Source organism: Naegleria lovaniensis (assembly GCF_003324165.1).
Source record: "Naegleria lovaniensis strain ATCC 30569 chromosome Unknown tig018, whole genome shotgun sequence".
NCBI lineage: Eukaryota > Heterolobosea > Eutetramitea > Acrasida > Naegleriidae > Naegleria > Naegleria lovaniensis.
Window position 1 is genome coordinate 155874 of NW_025407839.1, and position 19434 is coordinate 175307.

At 37.9% G+C, this 19434-nt stretch overlaps 12 protein-coding genes across 12 annotated transcripts; 4 read left to right on the forward strand and 8 right to left on the reverse strand.

The window, feature by feature from the left end:
* Positions 1-39: 39 nt before the first annotated feature.
* Positions 40-603, reverse strand: C9374_002952 (uncharacterized protein; the record flags this gene model as incomplete). The annotated part of the gene is made up of 1 exon (XM_044692426.1): positions 40-603. One exon carries the CDS (start codon positions 601-603, stop codon positions 40-42), a length of 564 nt encoding a protein of 187 aa, XP_044549796.1.
* A 304-nt stretch (positions 604-907) lies between these two features.
* Positions 908-1582, reverse strand: C9374_002953 (uncharacterized protein; the record flags this gene model as incomplete). The annotated part of the gene is made up of 1 exon (XM_044692427.1): positions 908-1582. One exon carries the CDS (start codon positions 1580-1582, stop codon positions 908-910), a length of 675 nt encoding a protein of 224 aa, XP_044549797.1.
* A 312-nt stretch (positions 1583-1894) lies between these two features.
* On the forward strand, positions 1895-3578 carry C9374_002954 (uncharacterized protein; the record flags this gene model as incomplete). Its single annotated transcript, XM_044692428.1, has 2 exons — positions 1895-3371; positions 3433-3578. The coding sequence occupies 2 exons, from the start codon at positions 1895-1897 to the stop codon at positions 3576-3578; spliced, it is 1623 nt and encodes a 540-aa protein (XP_044549798.1).
* Positions 3579-3789: 211 nt separating this feature from the next.
* C9374_002955 (uncharacterized protein) lies at positions 3790-5912 on the reverse strand (the record flags this gene model as incomplete). The annotated part of the gene is made up of 3 exons (XM_044692429.1): positions 3790-4903; positions 4957-5137; positions 5231-5912. The coding sequence occupies 3 exons, from the start codon at positions 5910-5912 to the stop codon at positions 3790-3792; spliced, it is 1977 nt and encodes a 658-aa protein (XP_044549799.1).
* Positions 5913-6144: 232 nt separating this feature from the next.
* On the forward strand, positions 6145-8539 carry C9374_002956 (uncharacterized protein; the record flags this gene model as incomplete). Its single annotated transcript, XM_044692430.1, has 11 exons — positions 6145-6257; positions 6532-6664; positions 6743-6797; positions 6851-6967; positions 7036-7059; positions 7139-7356; positions 7420-7506; positions 7619-7752; positions 7830-7937; positions 8042-8064; positions 8154-8539. The coding sequence occupies 11 exons, from the start codon at positions 6145-6147 to the stop codon at positions 8537-8539; spliced, it is 1398 nt and encodes a 465-aa protein (XP_044549800.1).
* Positions 8540-8624: 85 nt separating this feature from the next.
* C9374_002957 (uncharacterized protein) lies at positions 8625-9413 on the forward strand (the record flags this gene model as incomplete). The annotated part of the gene is made up of 1 exon (XM_044692431.1): positions 8625-9413. One exon carries the CDS (start codon positions 8625-8627, stop codon positions 9411-9413), a length of 789 nt encoding a protein of 262 aa, XP_044549801.1.
* A 184-nt stretch (positions 9414-9597) lies between these two features.
* C9374_002958 (uncharacterized protein) lies at positions 9598-10147 on the reverse strand (the record flags this gene model as incomplete). Its single annotated transcript, XM_044692432.1, has 2 exons — positions 9598-10015; positions 10092-10147. 2 exons carry the CDS (start codon positions 10145-10147, stop codon positions 9598-9600), a joined length of 474 nt encoding a protein of 157 aa, XP_044549802.1.
* Positions 10148-10324: 177 nt separating this feature from the next.
* Positions 10325-14026, reverse strand: C9374_002959 (uncharacterized protein; the record flags this gene model as incomplete). The annotated part of the gene is made up of 1 exon (XM_044692433.1): positions 10325-14026. One exon carries the CDS (start codon positions 14024-14026, stop codon positions 10325-10327), a length of 3702 nt encoding a protein of 1233 aa, XP_044549803.1.
* A 149-nt stretch (positions 14027-14175) lies between these two features.
* Positions 14176-15777, reverse strand: C9374_002960 (uncharacterized protein; the record flags this gene model as incomplete). Its single annotated transcript, XM_044692435.1, has 1 exon — positions 14176-15777. The coding sequence occupies one exon, from the start codon at positions 15775-15777 to the stop codon at positions 14176-14178; it is 1602 nt and encodes a 533-aa protein (XP_044549804.1).
* A 20-nt stretch (positions 15778-15797) lies between these two features.
* Positions 15798-16526, reverse strand: C9374_002961 (uncharacterized protein; the record flags this gene model as incomplete). Its single annotated transcript, XM_044692436.1, has 1 exon — positions 15798-16526. One exon carries the CDS (start codon positions 16524-16526, stop codon positions 15798-15800), a length of 729 nt encoding a protein of 242 aa, XP_044549805.1.
* Positions 16527-16895: 369 nt separating this feature from the next.
* On the reverse strand, positions 16896-17867 carry C9374_002962 (uncharacterized protein; the record flags this gene model as incomplete). The annotated part of the gene is made up of 1 exon (XM_044692437.1): positions 16896-17867. The coding sequence occupies one exon, from the start codon at positions 17865-17867 to the stop codon at positions 16896-16898; it is 972 nt and encodes a 323-aa protein (XP_044549806.1).
* A 157-nt stretch (positions 17868-18024) lies between these two features.
* C9374_002963 (uncharacterized protein) lies at positions 18025-19179 on the forward strand (the record flags this gene model as incomplete). Its single annotated transcript, XM_044692438.1, has 1 exon — positions 18025-19179. One exon carries the CDS (start codon positions 18025-18027, stop codon positions 19177-19179), a length of 1155 nt encoding a protein of 384 aa, XP_044549807.1.
* Positions 19180-19434: the final 255 nt, after the last annotated feature.

Consider the following 19434-nt stretch of genomic DNA (forward strand, 5'->3'; position numbering starts at 1 on the left):
CGTGCTCGATTTTGTCAACTAGTGAACATTTTAAATACATTATTGTTGATTTATTGCAAGATTTGTTGGCCGATTCAAATCGGCAATTACTTCAGGCATATTTCGATTTTCCAAAACCTTATCAAGATTAACCAAAACCTTCTTCTCTTCTTCCAATGGGTGTTGCAATTTGGTAATTTTATCATTGTTGGGATCATTATGAAATTTCATGAGTTGAGACAAATTTGGAATGATCTTTCTGTTCGATTCCAAATATTGAGAATGATATTCCTGAGACATGGAATCAATCATTTTCCAACAAATTCTATGTTTGACTTGATCTTGTTTTCTAATGACCACATAAAACACACCACCCATACTAGATCGTTCCTTCTGAATGAAGAAGGTAAACATTTTGTGAGTGAGTTGGAGCTTATAAATAGAAGAACTTCTATTCATCATCATCTCGCTCATCATCTCGCTCATCAGCTTGTGAATGATTTTTTGTACAATCAATCTTAACTTTTTTTGACGTGGAGTTTTGGCAATGATTTTGGTCGAGAAAATTTGTTCAGAAGTACTCTTGATGGCACATTCTGCAATCAATGCATAGGAAATGGTCATTTCAATGATCGTGGTTAGTGATGAGCAAATACGAGGATCTTTTTTGTTTTGAATTCATGTTTCATCGACATGTCTATTTTTATCGCGTACAGATGAACGTTGAAAATCACCTAACGTTCGTTTGGTCATTCCTTCTTTGAGAATTCCCATCATCAAACGATCATCGTTGGCTGTAAAATCTCACGAGTTCGTGCAACGTTTGCTTATCTACTGTCTTTTCTGATATCTGTTAGCCAATTTCATCCACTGCTTTTGAAGAGCTGGTGACAATGTCACTCTCATTCTCCACTCTCCCATAATATATTTACAAAGCAATTATCAAGATCAAAGCAATAGTACCAATGCTCACCGTTGCAGTTGCAGCAGCAGCACCAGCCAAATAAATCCATCGCTTAATCATGGCCCACTTCAATTTCTTTCCTCCCTTAGCAAATAGTTCACCTTGCTTCATCAAATCATCAGACTCGGCAATTAATTCATGCATCTTTCGATGATTTTCCAAAATCTTATCTACATTAATAACCATCACATTCTTCACTTCATCCAATGAGTGTTGCAATTTGGTAATTTTATCATTGTTGGGATCATTATGAAATTTCATGAGTTGAGACAAATTTGGAATGATCTTTCTGTTCGATTCCAAATATTGAGAATGATATTCCTGAGACATGGAATCAATCATTTTCCAACAAATTCTATGTTTGACTTGATCTTGTGTGGAAATGACCACATAAAACACATCGCCCATACTAGATCGTTCCTTCTTAATGAAGAAGGTAAACATTTCATGAGTGAGTACGAGCTTATCATACGAAGAAACTTGCACAGAATGATTCATCATCTTGGGAATGATTTTTTGTTCAATCACTCTTCTCAACGTTTTTTGGCATGAAGTTTCCGAGATGACGTTGGTCGAGTAAATTTCATCCGAAGTACTCTTGATGGCACATTCGGCAATCAATGCATAGGAAATGGTCATTTCTAATATTTTTGTGGGGTTGTTGTTTCAATACTACTTGTGGTTAATGATGAGCAAATACAAGGATGTTTTTGTTTTGAATTGTTTCATCACCAGAACCATTCACAATTCATTTTTATAAAATTTTTTTTGTTTCTATTTTTATCTCATACTGAGGAACTTTGAAAATGCCAAAGGAACAGACCAAATTCCAACGTTCCACGATTCCTTCTTTAGAATTTTCTTCATCTTTGTGTTTGCTAATTCCAAGCCTGAATGTACATAGGCGTTTCCACCAATTACTGTTTTTAATAAAATAAAGAACTCAAAAAAATGAAACCCCATTTTCAGAACCCTCAAAGGAAAGAAATGATGGAGCAACAGCCTTTGCGTGGGCATCTCTCTCACGCTCATCATCTTCATCATGGTACCAGTAAGAAGAATACTTCTCTCGTGTATGCAACGGGATCCAACATTGATCAAATGTTGGGAGTGAGGGTAAATGCTTATTTAAATAAAAGGAAGAATGCCGAAGAACGGATGAGCTCAAAAAAGACTCCGTTGGAGCAGAGGAAGAGTTTATTGCTGCAACGAAGTGAAGAGGATCGATCGGAATCAAGCGATGAAGATACGGAGAGTGATGACGAGATGTTGTATGATGACGATGGAGATGATTCATTGTATGACGATCATGTCATATTTGATGACGACGATACTAATGGAAATGGAAATCGTTTTGGCATGGGAGAAATTATTTATTCTTTTCGCTCATGTGAGGCAGCCGATTACATCTCAGAGCATTATCTTGAAGATGGTGACTATATTGAGGATATTAAATTGTGTTATGCCAGTACTTTTTTCATCACTCATCAGAAACGCATTTTCATGATTGGAAACAATTTTTTGGAAATTGGAAATGACAAAACCCTTATTGTTCCCCTTGAGGTGACGTGGAACGGTTGTCATGACTCCAACAAATTAAGGGAGATTTCATGTGGCCATTTTCATGTAGTACTGGTAACGGAGAAGAGAGAAATTCTTGTAGGAGGGTCTAATACGTACGGACAGCTTGGTTTGGGATCGCAGACTGATCACCAGGAGCACAACGATCATTTTGACGATGAAGAAACTTACGAAGACAATAGTGAAGATAGCTCTGATGAACACAGGTCTCCCAAGAAGGAATCGCCTAAAAAAGTAACACCCACAAAACCAGCAAATGCTTTGAAAACCCTAAACTTTTTTTATTTGGAGCTCAACGGTGATGTGGTGGAGTCTGTGGTGTGTGGCTCCTTTTTCACAGTTTTCCTGACCAAGCTTAGAAAAGTGTATATCTGTGGACAAATTGGATTTGAAGACTCGAACATTCTTCATGAACCCACACGAATCACATTCTTTGATAATAATCGCTTATTCGTGAGTAAGATTTTCTGTGGTTCCAACGATATCATTTTCCTCACCAATGATAAGAAGGTGTTTGGCTTTTCCTTATTAGAACCAGAAACTGCGACACAAAAGCCCTCTCATCTCACCTACATGGAATGTTTTTTAGATCAAAATCCTGGAACACAGGTCTGTTGTGGCCTTGGTCACACGCTATTCCTAACGCCAGATCACAAAGTTTTCTGTCATGGTAGCAATTGTGAAGGAGAACTAGCACTCTCTTCCAAAGTTGAGAATGTTGATGTCATCACTCCAAATCCCAGCATTGAGACCGTGCTTGATTCGAATGAGCATGTGACCTCGATGGCATGTGGATCAGCCATGTCCATACTCACAACAAACAAAGGTTCTATAATAGTTTTTGGAGGTATGTAGATGATTGTTTTTCGCTTCAGTATTTCCAAACTTACTCTCAACATTCACAATAGATAACTCTGAGGGTCAACTTGGAATTGGGCCCAAGCTAAAAACTGTATTCACGGCCACTAAGGTTCGAGACCATGCAGCCGACATCCCTCAGAAAGTTAAGGTCATCACAGGTTATCACAATACGTTTACTTTGCATTTGCCTTAAAGCGAAGTTTTGAACAGGTGAATGAGTCCATGTAGGCAAATGCTGAGTAACTACATAGCCATACAATCTCTAAGGGATCCCTGATGATAAGTTGTATCTCAACATACATTTCATGACGCTTCTGAGTTTGGAATTGCCTGACACAATGATGATAATGGAATTAATTTATATTTTGCATGATGAATGTTGTTGTTATTAAAATCTTACATGATCAATAGTTAATTCTTTCATAGTCCTTGATCTTCTTGGAGTTTTGCTCTTCAGATCGATACACAAACACAGCAATACAAATGCAAGTCATGCAGTAAAATCCAAAAACAAGTGAAGAGAATGGTAAATAGAATGGAGCATAACGAACAGCAAAAATGACATAGTGCACACTATATCTCACCAAACCAAAAACGTCACTATGTAAAAAGATCATGAGTGCTGCGTAAATAATAGCAATGAAAACCACAATAATGAATCTGGAAACCACAGAAAAACTGGTGGCTCTATCTAGCCAATTACCAGATAAAAATGGGAAATTACATGTAATTGGGAACTTAGGATGACAAATCACAGCAGTCATAATTGCCCAGAAAATAAGGAGAGCAACAGCAAAGATCCAAGTAATGATGGATACAATCAAATCACCCATTTGTCTGTCTGCAACTCGAACACAGGCGTTATTTTCATTACTTCCAGTCATTTGATATTGCCAATAACAATGGAACACATCCAACACTGGTTCTGCTGCTTCAGTATTTGTAAATAAGACATAACCTTGTTTGTGCACAGAATTGAATCCATACTGTGCTTTCCATCCTACATTGAGACCTGTTTTGAAAGCAGTTAATGAACCATCGCTGAGAGTCTCAACCAAAACTCCATAGCCTGTAGCTGTTGTGTACTTGAAACCGTCAATGTATTTGTCACCATCGAAAATACTTTTAGTGTGACGTTGATCGAGAACAGCATTTCCACTCTTGTCAGCATTCAAACCAGCAATCACCAAGTTTGCATATTCTCTGGCACGACTGTATAAACCAAATGAAGATATCACAGAGTATCCCATTTCAGGAATGGCATAGAAATAACTTCCGTAAGAGGAGCTGAAAATTCTATCGTTAGAAATGTCATTTGTGTCATAGGTTGAGAGAATCATTCCTAAAGGATTCAAAATATTCTCATTGATCCACTTGGTGAAATTCTGTCCAGTGACGTCTTCAATCAGTGTTTGTAAAACTGCATAATCAGCACCAATGCTTTGTCGACTCAAAGAAACAGCTCCAACTTTGGAAGTGTCCACACGAATGTTTTGTCGAACCTTATCGAGACTGCGACTGTCGTCAAATGCGGGTTGGCCATAAAATGTTTCATACAAATTCAAATTGACCATCCAGAAGTGTGTTGCAAGAGTTCCTTAATATTTGTGCCGTTGTGAAGGTTTCCAGCCAAATCTAGAATCTTGAAAGACTTGAGATAGGCATTCACAGAATCAACAATGGAATTGATACGACCATCCATCAGTAACTTCATGATACCAAAAGCAGTGACTGTTTCTCCGAGCTCAGCAACTGTTGTCATCATTTCATGATCGGAAAGTGTTAAAAAATTTCACAAGTATGTGAAATCAATGTCATCATTTTCAAATGATTTTCGAAACATACCTTGGAATAACGTAAAATTATCAACCGTGTCATTCACCTGGAAATAAATATCTCGTTGACCAAAAGCAAGTTCTCTCAAACGCCATGAATTTGCATCTTGATCATCCACAGAAGGGTTCTCAGCTTGATCGATCAATACCAATTGAGCTCCGGCCACTCCGTACTTCTTCAACAACTTGGGGAAGTGATCCAAAACATTTTTCTCAATAAACTCATTTGAAAATTCAGTTCTATTCATTCTTCCAATTGCTGCTGTTTGGAAAGTACTACTCATATTCACTGGTTGTGCTTGATTATAAATCCATTCAAAATCAGGAGAATAATTAAAAGGATTCATGTACACGTTTTGAAACACTAACAAGAACCACAACAATGGAATGGCAATCAAAAAGATACTAAAGAAGAAAGGAAGAGAACACGAGTCTTTCCATTGACCTACAGATCCAGCTTCACCTCGTTCATAAGCATTGAGTTCAGTAGGTGCTTGTTCAGCTAAATCCGATGATTCCTGAGCCGTAGCAGTAGTGGTGGTACCAGGTTGTTGTTGTTGTTGTTCATTCATGAGTAATGATGAAGGTGGAGCCTTTCTTCCCGTAGTATGGTTCTCCTCGTGATGATGATGACCAGTGCCAGCCACAGCTGAGAGGAGGCTTGTTCTCTCTTCGTGGGAATTGTCTTGCATTTTTTTTTCGGATTTTTTTTGAAGTCTTCTCCGAGCCGGAAACGGAGAAGGTTTTTTTTTATTTTTTATTTATTTTTTTTTAAAACTTCTCCGCTGAGGGAAAATTCACGCCCAGGGAATTGATTTACAAAGGGATCTTTGGAAATTCAAACTTGGATGACAGGTCTTGGAATTTCAAACTTGTTAAAAATTAATTACAAAAAAATAGCCCTAAATCACAATCGATATCATCATGAGCGCCTTTCACTGGAAGTTGTTGAAAGAGAGAGCTTTCCATCCCACGGAGACTTTGAAAAAGACTGTTTTTACAGTGATTATGGTGAATGATGTTTATGAAATGCTTCCGTAGGTTGAAATGGCTTTATTTGAATTATTGAAATAATTATGATATTTCTCTATTTCATCATCATATGATGTATGAAATTTTTGTGATCACAATGGGTGCGGAATGAAATAATTGTATGACCTCTTTGTTGAAATTGATCTGTTCCTGATCGTGTAATACATAATGATGATCAAAATTGTTCATCGGATATCGGATGATGATTTCCAATGATACTTGCTTTTCATTATTGACGAACTTGTATCATTCCAAAAATGTTGCTTTTTCAATATACAGAGATGACAATGGAGTTGGTGGATTGGCCGAATTGCAAACAATTATTGAAACTGAAAAGTACAAGGCTAGAAATTGTATTGCTACACTCAATGGTGATTTTATGAGTGCCTCTACATTGGCAACTCAATACAAGGTATGTGTAACAAATATGTATCAAGTTTTATTATCAATGATTGCAACATGAAAAAATTGTAAACTTCAAACGAAACAGGGATATCACATGATTGATATTTTGAATCATATTGACATTGATTATGTCACATTGGGTAAGTAAATGGACAATTCCTTTTAGACATTATTAAGATAATGATTCAAAAAGGAAATCACGAATTTGATTTTGGTACTCCAAATGTTCTTCAAAGAATTAAGGAGAGTAGATTCAAATGGGTTTGCTCGAATGTTGTTCAACCAGAGGACAACACCAAGGTTTTGCCAGGTTTAGTTCGAAAGGTTGTTCATGAATGTGATGGCTTCAAAATTGGAATCTTTGGTGTTTGTACCAAGACACTGAAGTTTTGTCAAAACCAGGTGAGTTTTTTCGGAAGAACTTTTTCATGGAAGATTGACAATGTTATTCTCTTGATTGACATTTGTTAATTTGTTTCAGGAAATGAGGCTGTCTTTCTTCCTAGCGTGGTTGTCGCAAAGGAATTAGTGAAGGAACTTCGTGAACAAGATGGATGTGATGTTATCATTGCCATGACTCACTTGACCATTGCCGATGACAGAGAATTAGCCAGATGTTGTCCAGGAATTAATCTCATTATTGGTGGACATGACCATTCTGTTCACACTCAAATGCAAGGCGATTGTTTCATTCACAAGGTACGTAATGAAAAAATCATTTCAATCGACTATTGTGACCTCAAAATTGTTGAAAACAAATAGGCAGGACACGATGCACAATATGTTTCTAGATTGGACATTTCTATTGAGAAAAAGCAAACCATTATTAATGGAGAAAAATTCCAACAGGTATGTGAAGGAATAATTTTCCTAGTTATGACTCTCATTGATTTGAACATTTGAACATGATATGCATCATCTGGTTTTAACAATGCACAAAATAATTCATCGAATACAACAGGTAAAAGTCTTTCCAAGCTGCAATATGATTGTCAATCGTGGATTTAAACCAAATGCTAAAGTCTCAGAAGTTATTCAACATTATATGAAGCAACTTCCAGAAGGAATTACTGAACAAATTGGTATTACTACAACGTATGTACCTCTTGATGAATTTGTTAAAAAACAATTATGCCAACAACATTTATTGTAAATTCTTAATATGTGAAAAGAAAATTGGACTCTTCGACTGAGAGTGTCAGATCTAAGGAAACAACCTTTGCAAACTTTGTTGCTGACATTTTTAAAGATACGTTCAATGCTGAGCTTGCTATTATCAAGTATGTATTTTTCGTTGAGTTCAGAATTATTTTAAAATATCACAACTCGTTTCACATTGTTGGAACGATCTCTATTATTTACTTTTGTTATTTCACAATGACAGTGGTGGAGGAATTAGAGGAGATCGTTTCTATGACGACAACAAGAGAATCACCAGACTTGACATGCTCAAAGAATTCCCATTCCAAAACTTCCTCACTCTTTCGAAATTAAAGGAAGTGACCTTTTAGAATTGGTTGAACAGGGAGTTGCTAAAGCAGAGAACTGTATTGGAGCATTCCTTCACTTTTCAGCCGGAGTTTCTATTCAATTCGACAGCACCAAGCCTCCCATGAGTCGAGTGGTGAAAATGACTCTCAATGGTGACTATATTGATCCCGATAGAATGTATTCGCTTGCCTCTGTAACATACTTGTTGCAAGGAGGTGATGGATTATCAGCAGCTAAAAAGGCAACCATTAAGGAACATCCGAATAATAACAAGTCGGTCTATGACGCTGTGTGTGAATGGATTGAATTAAATCGAAAAATTGGAGGTAAAAAGGAAGGAAGAATTTATGACGTTTCCAAGAGAAATGCACCAATGAGCTTGAATTTTTAAATAATAAACTCCATACAATAATATCTTTGGTCATAATTATTAAATACAACGAGCGGGAAAAGCAGTGAGGTAAATTACAAAAAAAATGTCCACTGACTGCGAGGAGGCCGATGCCACTCATCCCTCAACACCAACGAAACAAACCGACAACAAAAAACGAATTAAGGCCATACTTTTTGGATTGGATGGTCTGATCCGAAATATCAATGATATCAATTATCAAGTATGGAATGGTATTTTGACCGAGTATGGTTATGATTTAAATTTTCAAGAATACTTGCAAATATTTCTATTCCTTCATGAGATGTATGTCTTGTTCCAACTGCTGCCATACAATACTGCGGATGAACATTTGGAAATTGCCAAACGAAAACAAAAAGAATTTGTAAATTTCATCACCAAACAAAATGTCTTGTCTACGGCCTCCTTATCGGGAATGGAAAAATTACTGGAATCGATCAAAAAGCATAATGAATCAACAGAAGAAGAGGAAAACAAAATTGTGATTGGAGTGGTGTCTGACTTGTCTAACACGGAAACGAAATGCTTGTTGGAAAAGTTAAACCTCTTTGACTACTTTGATGTGGTCTTGTCGAGTTACGGCCTGAAGAGACCAAAACCTGATCCATCCATTTACAAGGTTGCTCTCGAACAGTTAAAAGTTGATCCCGATGAATGCATTGTTTTTGAGGGAACGACACAAGGATGTCTTGCCTCAATGCGAGCTCTACAAAATTCCAATGTGATTGGCATTAACTGTAACGATATCTCTAATGAAATTGACTCTAAAGAAATGTTTGACAATGGAGTGAAAACTATTTTAGATAATTTTGAAGGCCTCGAATTGTCTCATCTCGAATTGATGATTGAATAGTATCCTAATTGGATTCCCTAATTGTAAATATTCAGTTGTTGTAAATAGTGGAATAATTCAGTCTTGTCACATGTTTCTCTCTTGCATACAATTAATATTGTAAAATACTGATCACAATTTCCAATGGTTGTCATTGATTCTATCCATATCTTATCAAGTTTTAAATATCAGTAAAACAAATTAGTCAGTTTAACCCATAATTAATCAGAACGGAGAGCAAGCTTCTTTTAAACAATTTCAATCCTTCCATAAATTTCTCAATATTCAAACCCTCCTCACAATGCACACATGATACTCCCAATTGTCCAATTTCATGAATATTCCTCTTCTTGTCATCATAAAAGATCATTTTATGGTAGACCTGAGAGAAACTATTGCTCTTCTCCATCACTGCCTCATCTTCAACCAATTTCTCAGCAAAATACTTGTAATGTTTCTTCTTCGAGCCAGGATAAATTTGAATCCAATCAAACCATGAATGAATTTGGAGAGTGTGTAACAATTCAGTGGCCCAGTCTGTGACCTCGGTTCGACTAGCAATTCCGAGATGAATTTTGCAAGAGTCCCGATGTTCACATAATGTCAAATCCAAATCAAACACTCTGCAGTGATGGGTTTCCATGACAACATTTTACAATGTCAAAATTAAATTCCAATGTTCCATGATCATGTACTCACATTAATTTGGGATACTCGGTAGTGGATTGAGTGTTGTGAACTCGTTCCATATCCATTCACGTATTTCTTGTGGATTCATTTTTTTTACAGCTCTCTTGTACATGGAAAGGGTCGATCCACACTTGTTTATTGTTCATGATCTTACACACAAGTGAATTAACCTTGTGTCCTATCAATTTCAACGCTTACAACGCCTAGATTTTCATAGTTTCATCATACAAATTACTGAGCTTTCAACAATCAAAGCCCATTTCCTCTCGATAAGCCTGCTCTTCCTCAATGGTGAAATGATCTTCTGTCCAATTCGATGAAGAAGTACGTTGTCTGAATCGAGTCACAAGAACTTCATTCGTAGAGCCAGCAAAAATCTCTTCCAAATCACAAGTTTTTGTCACTGAGAAAATCTTGTCAGGATCCACACGAAGATTTCTTCTCAAGTTTCGTCGAAGATTGTCGCCTTGAGCCCATGAAGGTATCTTCTTGGATTGTCTTCTCTTTCTAGCTTCGTCCTCGTCCTCAGAACTGTTATACTCATCACTGAGGGCATACGATGAATAGCGTTGTTGTTCCAATTGAGATTGTTGCAACAATGGAATGGAAGATGTAGAGACAGAATTTGGTTTTGTCTTGTTATTACTTGAAGATTGCAACAATGGTTGAGAAGTATGTTTGAGAATGAGTCCTACAGGTCTCTTTGGAGGTTGTGGTGCTTGTTGTTGTTGTGGTAATGGCACTTGGCTGGTCGATGAATTGCTTGGTCGTTGTTGTTGCTGTTGCTGCAGTGTGGTTCCTTCCACATGAGATGTCTTTCCTGATAAAGATCCAGCCATATTCTTATTGGAAAGTGGTCGTTGTTTCTTAGATTGCTCGTCCTCTTGTTCCTTCTTTTTCTTTTGTGCTGCAAGTTGCTTTTCGAGCTTTTCCTTCTTGAGGGCCTTCTTTTCTTCTTCTCTCTTCTTGGCCAACTCGGCTTGTTTCAAACTGTTAATGTTAGGTTTCTTGGAGGCATGACTGCTGTTGTTGGATGTCTTTTTCTGTGTTGCCTTAAATACAAATGATTTCACACCAGTGAAAATATTCGAGACAAAACTTCCTGTATGGTTGGAGGAAGCACTTACAGAGCTAGCAGTACTGCTCACAGACGAAATGGAAGTGATGGATGCCACAGAGAGTCTATTTCCATCGCTGAGTTTGACTCGTTTCATATCATTGCTGTCAGAAGACATTTTAGATTGGAATTTTCTCTTGTGATCGTGCTCATCATGTTCATCCACATCAATGATATTAATCGAGTCCTTTTTAGAGAGGAACACTTCCATAGGATCCTCTGCAAGTGTTGTTGCAGTAATGTTTGGAGAAGAATGCACGTCATCATTTGCTGCTTCCATGTTCGCAACCGTGCTAATTGGTACTGGACTGTCAAGTACTTTGGGTGTCAGCATCTTGTACTTGCCATGTTGTGAAACAGTTGGAGGTTCTCTAAATGCTGATGGAGGTGGAGTAGTGTTTTGAGAGTCCATCATCATCATTCGCTCATTATTGTTAGGGGTTGTGGATTCTTCCATTTGGTGAGAAGACAACTCTGATACCAAGTTTGGTGCTGCATTCAAATTTGTTTCTTGATTGGATGCTGCTGGGGAAAAAACTCGAGTCTTTGCTTCCTTCACTGGAGTGTCAACAAATCGTTGCATGGATTCGAATGGCGGTGGTGACAATTGAACTTCTGGCGATGAGTACCATTGTTCTACCTTCTTATTATGGATGGAGAGTTGTCCAAGTTTTTCCATAGCTCCAACAACAGCAGTAGGAGTGGCAGGTTCAAGAGTTGCATTCTCATCAACACCACCGCTAGTAGAAGTTGGTGCATTTTCACACAATGGATGGCCGGGAAAAGTTGTAAGGGGCATTTCTGAGGCTACTGCTTTGTTCAATTCATTTTCCTCATTAAGGGAAGTGGGATAAGAGGATTGTGGCGATTCGATGGATTTTAGTGAACTAATCTTCTCCTGCAATGATTTCAAAAGATCGGTGGACGTTGTTGTAGAGCTAAAAGCAAACTTGGAGAAGAGGTTTTGTGCATCGCAAATCAAGTCTTCTGTAGTGTCTGGAATTTTGGGTGGGTGTAAAGCAGGTGGTACAATCTCAGAGATGACGACAGCCTTACTTTGAATGTCGTTGTTATTATTCAATTTAGAAGGTGGAGGAGAGGCAAAATCAATCTGAACACAAACATCCTTCTCATTTTCTTCTTCAAACAAGTCACTCACCTCAGAATCAGAGGGTACGCTCAAACAAAGAACGCTATCATCTGTCAAATGACCATCCAATTCGGAAAAGTTATAACTCTTCTCTGTTGTCTGGACCATTGGTGGTTGAGAAGAGACCACTGGAGAAATTGGCTCTTGTTTTACAGCAATGTTCGAAGTTGGAAAGATTATTTCTGGTCTAAGCACATCAGCAGAAACAGGCGTAGGTATTTCTGCGTCAACCATCTTGTCCAAAGTTTCACGATTTTCAAATAAGGAGAGATGTGAAATTTGCTCAGTCACATTGGTCTCCCCTGAAGAGTCTGTTGTCAAATCAACCATGATTGTTGATGCACTGGTGGTTGGTACAGAATGTTGGTGGTGATTTGGTGTCTTGGCCTTTCTTCTGACCTGTCTCTTTTGTTTTTTCACAACCACTACTTCTTCTTCACTGCTCAATTCTTCTTTCTTCATTTGAATATTCAATAAAGATGGAACGGAGGTCGTGCATGATGACGACTCCACAGGACCATTGTTCAAACTTTGCACAAGATTTTGAGAAATAGGCTGAGAAATTGCCTCTTCCTTGTGTACATTCATTTCCAAGTTGTTGTTGTTGTGTTGAGGAGCGCTCGACTCGGTATCATTCATTGCCACATCCTTCTTAGATTCCATCAGAAGTGCTGAGGTTTGTGAAGTTGAGAGACTCTTGTGAGATGTACTCGTGCTCGTTCCAGCAATAATTAAATGTTCAGATTTCTCATTGTCCGAATCGGTCGACAAGGACTCTACCGTATGAATCATGTCCAAATCATCCGAGAGTCCGGAAGGAGCTCTTTGCTGGGAAATTCTTTCATGTTTGTGTTGTGTTTGTTGATTAAGGACTGGCTCAATCGGATTCTCAATATCCTTTTCCAAATCAAGTGTAGGAAGAGAAGACAATAAATCTCTCTCTAACTCTGTATTGTCAATGATCATTGGAATTGGACTTTGTTGAGGAGAGACCAACTCCTTATTATTAATACTAGCACGTGCTCCGTTTGAATGAGTGGATGAATTTGAAAACTTCTTCTTCCTTCCGCTGCTCATACTACTTTTTGGAGATTGAAACGATCTAAAGGCAGGCGATAATGAAAATTGTTGAGTACTATTAGAACCATTATGAATGTTTTGTTCCTGTTCCAAATTTCTCGTGGCAAGAGGTGTTATTTGCTTTCTCATGAGTGGAGATGGTACAATCATCATATTCGGAGAGGATTTATGTAAAGGCAAATGTGATTGATACACCCCAATGGGAGGACTCCTGAGAGGTGTCTTCTTCTTTCCACTGTTACTATGATTGAAATTACGGTGGAAAGGTTTCTTACCGCTGTTACTCGCAAGATCATTCAAGCCTTTGAAAGACGGAGTTGCAAAATAGAGAGAAGATGATTTCAAAATTTGATCTTGAATAAAGTCGGCACGAGAATTCAAATCAATAATGTATTGATCAAATCGTGTCTGCAACTCGTTGGCATATTTGCTGAAGGTGTTTTCGGTTTCCAAAATAATTTGAGTCAACTTTCTTGTTCTCGTTGTGGAGTCCATGTTGGTTGTCGTTGATGTTGAAGATGAAAGGAAGGTAGAGAGTGGAGCCAAAGTCGTGGATTGGCAAGAGTCTGCAGCAGCGAATGAAGTATTATTGGACATGTGGAGTTGTTGGTGTGGCTTGGAATTCGGAGGTGTAAAGTTGAATGGTGTGTGCGTTGTTGGTGAATTAGTGGTTTTTTTAATAATAATATTTCAAATTGTGAAACGGTTAGATTTTTGAAAGTTGAATATTGGCGCCAACTCGTTCATTACTGCATTCTCTGTGCCTTTGGACTACTGGGTGAAGAGTTGTTGCCATTGATCACGGATGGAGTTTGAGACTGAGTTGTATAATCGGCACATGTGAAATGGTCCAGCCTAGAATATCCAATGAAATTGGCTCCCAAGCAAGCATCAGAACTGAGACTTGACATCCATACGTTACATTCGAGTTTGGGATTTTTCAACTTGGTTTTCCATGTTGCATTATTCAGGGTGGTAGAATAGGGTGTGACAAATTCGTACTGTGTAAACATGGGTCCATAAAACTTGAGACCAGACTCGTGATCAATAAGTTCCAACAATTGGCAAGCACCCACCGCTTCCCAAAGAATTGCTCCATTGTCCACATCTGGATATCTGTGAATGTCAATGACAATTGGCTTGAAACGACCAGCGTCATCACGCTTGAAAAAGAGGTTGGGATACCATCCAAACACTCTGTAATTCTGAGAGGTAGTGGCGTCTCCTAGCACTTGTCTCAAATTCTCAGGCCTCTGACTTATGTTAAGGATATCTTTTTCTGCGAATATAATGTTTGAAAGAAAGGCAATTTCTTGTTGTGAGAGCGCTTGCTTGTTGGACTGTTTTTGGTGAATATTCATAAGTACTTGAATCGTCTTGATAAAATTGTTGTAAAATACTGTAGCCTCCTCGCTAATTGGCATTTTGTTGAAAATGTCATCACGTTCAAGCATATCTCTCAAAAATCGTAATAATGAAAGAAAGTTATTGAAAAAGTGCATATTTCCGTCAACCAAAAACTGAATGTCCTTAAATCCAGAGGCCGCAGTATCAATATCGAACGTCTCCTTAATTGACATTGGCTCAATATCTGTTTCAATATGCTGTTTTGCGAATAGTGAGCTATCATACTTTAAATGTGAGTACGATGAAAATTGAGTTATAAGCGTTTTAAATTCATACTTTTCACATGAAGAAAAAAGTTCGTCTGATGATGTGAACGAGCTGAGCGATTGTATCGTCTTTAGCCACAAGTTGTGAATACTCGGAGGTATCATAGAGGACTCTATATCTTGTATTAGGTCTCGTAACTCTCTTAATTTTGGTATCACCACGTCAAAATAAGGATCAGTATTTCGCATCAAGTTTTCTGAAACAGTCTCGGCTCCAAATATTGCATATCCGAGGTCTAAAACAGTTGGTATTATTCTTGGTAGAAGCCTCGTTCCTTCAGTATCTGTTAATCTGTCAAACGTAACATTTGAAAATATGAACGAGTCGACTGTGAACTTTTGCCCAAATAAACAAAAGGTTAAGTCATCTTCATGCCCAATTCCATCCTCAGGTGATTTTAGCGTGGAGTTGGCAATGTAATTCAAACCCAACTGTTTCTTGAGAGCATAGTTTTGCATTTCTCTAATTGCCTTCTCTCCATCGGGCAAAGTTATTGTGTAATAGAGCTTTTCTCCAAGCTTGCTTAGACTAATCTCGTTTTGTTCCAGACCAAAGTAGTCAAACAAAAAACTTGTCACTCCTTCACAATTCACAGAGTCTGATGGTCCAATCATGGTTGTATAACAATGTTCAATATGTACATATTCCTTATCGAGAGTATTTGATTCACACATTAAAAGCCATAATAACAGCATTAAGTAAATTGACGCAAGTTTGTAATGTCAAGATAAGTATTTCCGCACCAACTAATAAGCTTGAAATAATTGTTCATGTAGTCTCGAATGTAGTACCAATTTGGTTGATAACGCTTAAACTCGAAAAATCTTTTTTCTCCGAATATTGTAAATAGACAACAAGATGAGCTAAACTCGCTTCCTGAACGTCTATGAATGAGATCAAACAAGTACTGAATATCATGAGCGTTAGAAGGATAAAATCCGTGTTCAACCTTGTCCACAATAAGGGAAAACGAAAGGGTGATATAAAAATCAAGATCTATCAATCCTTGCTCAATTAAACCTAATGGCCTAAATTCATTGGATGGCATTAATTCATTGGAGTGAGAGTTTTGGGTTTGATACTCTGAAAATCGGTGCGGTATAAAGGTATTTTTCATTAATTCAAAGAGATTGGCAAACAATCGTTTGCTTTTCGGAAATAATATTTGAACTTCAATGGACTCCAAAATGGACTTGTAGCTGTAGTGGAAAGCATGAAGTAAGGAATCTGTTGTAATCAGCACATGATGATTGTTTTTTTCCAATTGTTCTGTCTTGAATCTTTGAAGTAATCGGTAATACATTTCTCCGAACGATCCAGTCATATTTGAATAGGAACAGCATGATGATCTGTAGGATTGTTGTGAGTTGTGTATGGTCGTGGAGTTGGTTATGGATGGATGGTCGGAAAGGTCTTGCTGCATTTTTTTGAACTTGTATTTATTACCTCTTTTGAATCGTGCCAAACATGGTAAAATTGAAGTTGTGCTTTTACATCATGTGTATGGATATTTTCTGATCGATTGGTTTCCTACAAACTGGACATTGGCTCACAGAGTTGGCACAACTTTCACAGGTACACAAATGACGACACGGAAGGAACAAGATCTTTTTCTTTTCTGAAAAACAGATAGCACAAGTCACTTCCTCTGAAGCACGCTCTATTTGCAATTCATGAATGCTTTTAAGATTCGATTCCATGTGGATTTTCATGTTTTGTAATGTGGTGCTTGGAATAATTGAGAGTTCATCTTTGCTAAATTGAACTCTCTTTTCTGGTTTCTGAGCTTCTTCTAGAATCTTTTTAAGTGTTTCATGTTCTTGACGTTGTTTGCCTGTTGTTGTTGGAAAGACTCTTTCATAGTGAGAATTTCTTTTTGTAATTGTTCCTTCTCCATTTGCAATGTTCGTACTTGTTGTTGAAGTGCATGTGTTGTGAGATTCTTTGTTTTTATGGAGCTAAGAAGGTTTGTGAAATCTTGTTGTAATCTCAATAGTAACATTTCATCCTCACTTGCCATTGAGTCACCCTCTTGAGTTGTCGTAATAATAGCGCTCTTCTCAAGTGTTGATGTTGGAATTTCAATCATGGGGCTTTGCTCGACATTCTCACCTCCAATTATTGTCACTCTATTCATACACTTATTTCTTTTAAGTTTCTCAGGTAAGAATGGAAACACGTCTCTTGACAAGTGTTGAAAATGTTGCATTTCTGTAATGACTTGAAACGATGAAACATCCATGTTGGTTGTAATGGTTGCCCAAAAATCCATAAACTTGTTGAAAGGTCTCGATGATGTATGTGGACACAATTGTCCATTCTTTGCAAAATACACTTCATTGTTATACCACAACACGCTCACGCAATCTCCTTGACCATATTTTGAGAATGCTTTTTGAGTATAGGATGGCCCAGTCGAGGCAAAAATGTAACCATCGTCTGCATGATAACCAACCGAATGCTTGTACCATCCAACCATTCCTTGTTCTTCAAAATATGGAGGAGCTAGGCCAATTCCAAACACTGGATGACTCACACTACTCTCTAAAATTCTAATTTCATAATAAAACAATAATTGGCTTGGATCGTTATTCGTGCCGAGGTCATGAAGCACAAGATGAACCGGAAACTGAAGTAAACATCGTGACTTGGCCTCCTTGAGAGAAAAGTTGGGAATTATTTTCCAAACAGAATTCTCTTTCGAGCAAGAAACCACACTGCGATCATCAACACGCATGGGTGCAACGCCGTACCCGTGAAACATTTTTTTCGACCATAATTGGAATTCTCATTCTTGTCCAACGCAATTTCAAATATTGAAGAATTGATGAGCAAGGAAGATCAACCCAACCCAACAATTCCACGGAATATGAATTCTTATGAAAAGAATATTTTAAAAAGAAAAATACGTAGTCATCGTCATGAACCCCCAACAGCCTTTTCTCCCAGTGAATTTTCCAACTGGAGGGCAAAGACAACCAACACTCAATCCACAACAACAACCATCCATGCAACAACAACAACAACTACCAACCAATCCATTCCATTTTCCACAAACACAACCATCCGTGCAACAACAACAACAGCCTCCTTCAAAACAGACTCTCGGAGAACTTGTAGAGATCAATGTAGGTGGACGTAAATATTCAACCACCTTGCGAATTTTAAGATCTATTCCTCTCTTCAATAAATTGAAATCCATTCCAACGTTGCAAACAAGAAGACCGCCATCCGTATCAACAACAACAGGAATATTCCAACAAACTGTGCTGCAACAACCCATCCATCCAACAGAATTTAATTATGAAGAATATTTGAGTCATGATTCCGAAGGCAATTTGTTTGTGGATTTGAATGGTGAATTATTTGAGAGTATTTTGGATTGGTTCCGATATGAGAGGGTTGCTGATCTCTCTATAAGTCATCTTAATGTCAAACAATTATTGAGATTGAAGGGTGAAGCTCTTTTTTATGGAGTGCAAGACTTGTCACAAGCCTGTGCCAAACGTTTGGAAGAATTGGGACAAGGAATTTCATCATTGGGAGTCAATCCTCTACTATCTTCTTCGCCTCCAACCTCTCAGATTGGTGTAAAACCTGCTCCACGCTTTGAACTCCTCAAGCTGCAAATGAAGAATACGAATCAGAGTTTGATTGCTGTACAGGCTGGAGATGGTGATTTTCATGTAATTCCTGATGCACGAGTGGAGTTTGAATTGGCCTACGAGGGTCACATCCTTATTGAATATTCCATTGCAGATTCGAGTGGTGACTATGTGATTTGCATTGATGGAGTCGATCAGAAAAGTCATCCTGCACTCTCAGGTATTGTGTTCCAGGAGCTTTCTGAAGTCAAGATTATCAAATTTGATTATGCCATGACACAGGCTTTGAGTTTTGTTTCCCCTACTCCTTTGAAGGTTGGTAAACATGTGGTCGAGCTCAAGTGGCGATCCTATTTCAAAACAGCTTACAATATGCAGGACCTGCATTGCCAAACTGTTCTATGTACATCCAAGCGTTGTGCAAATCAAAGAATAAAGTACAAGCATGTGCTAAAACATACACTTGGATGAACGAAAAGGCAGAGCATGAGTTTGAAATGCTGCTGCACTCGATGAAGAAAGATTTTTTCAGAAAATCAACAATTTATGACCCAGACAGGAACCTGAAAGAAAATGGATCACAGACTGCTATCGATAGAGTGATGTACATCTTCAAATATTCCTAATTTCAATTATAATAAATGATAAAGTGTTTGTTTATCGGGGCATTACTTTCTACAAAAAGCTCTATGATGATGAGGAATGGGAGGAGCAAACGGAAAACAA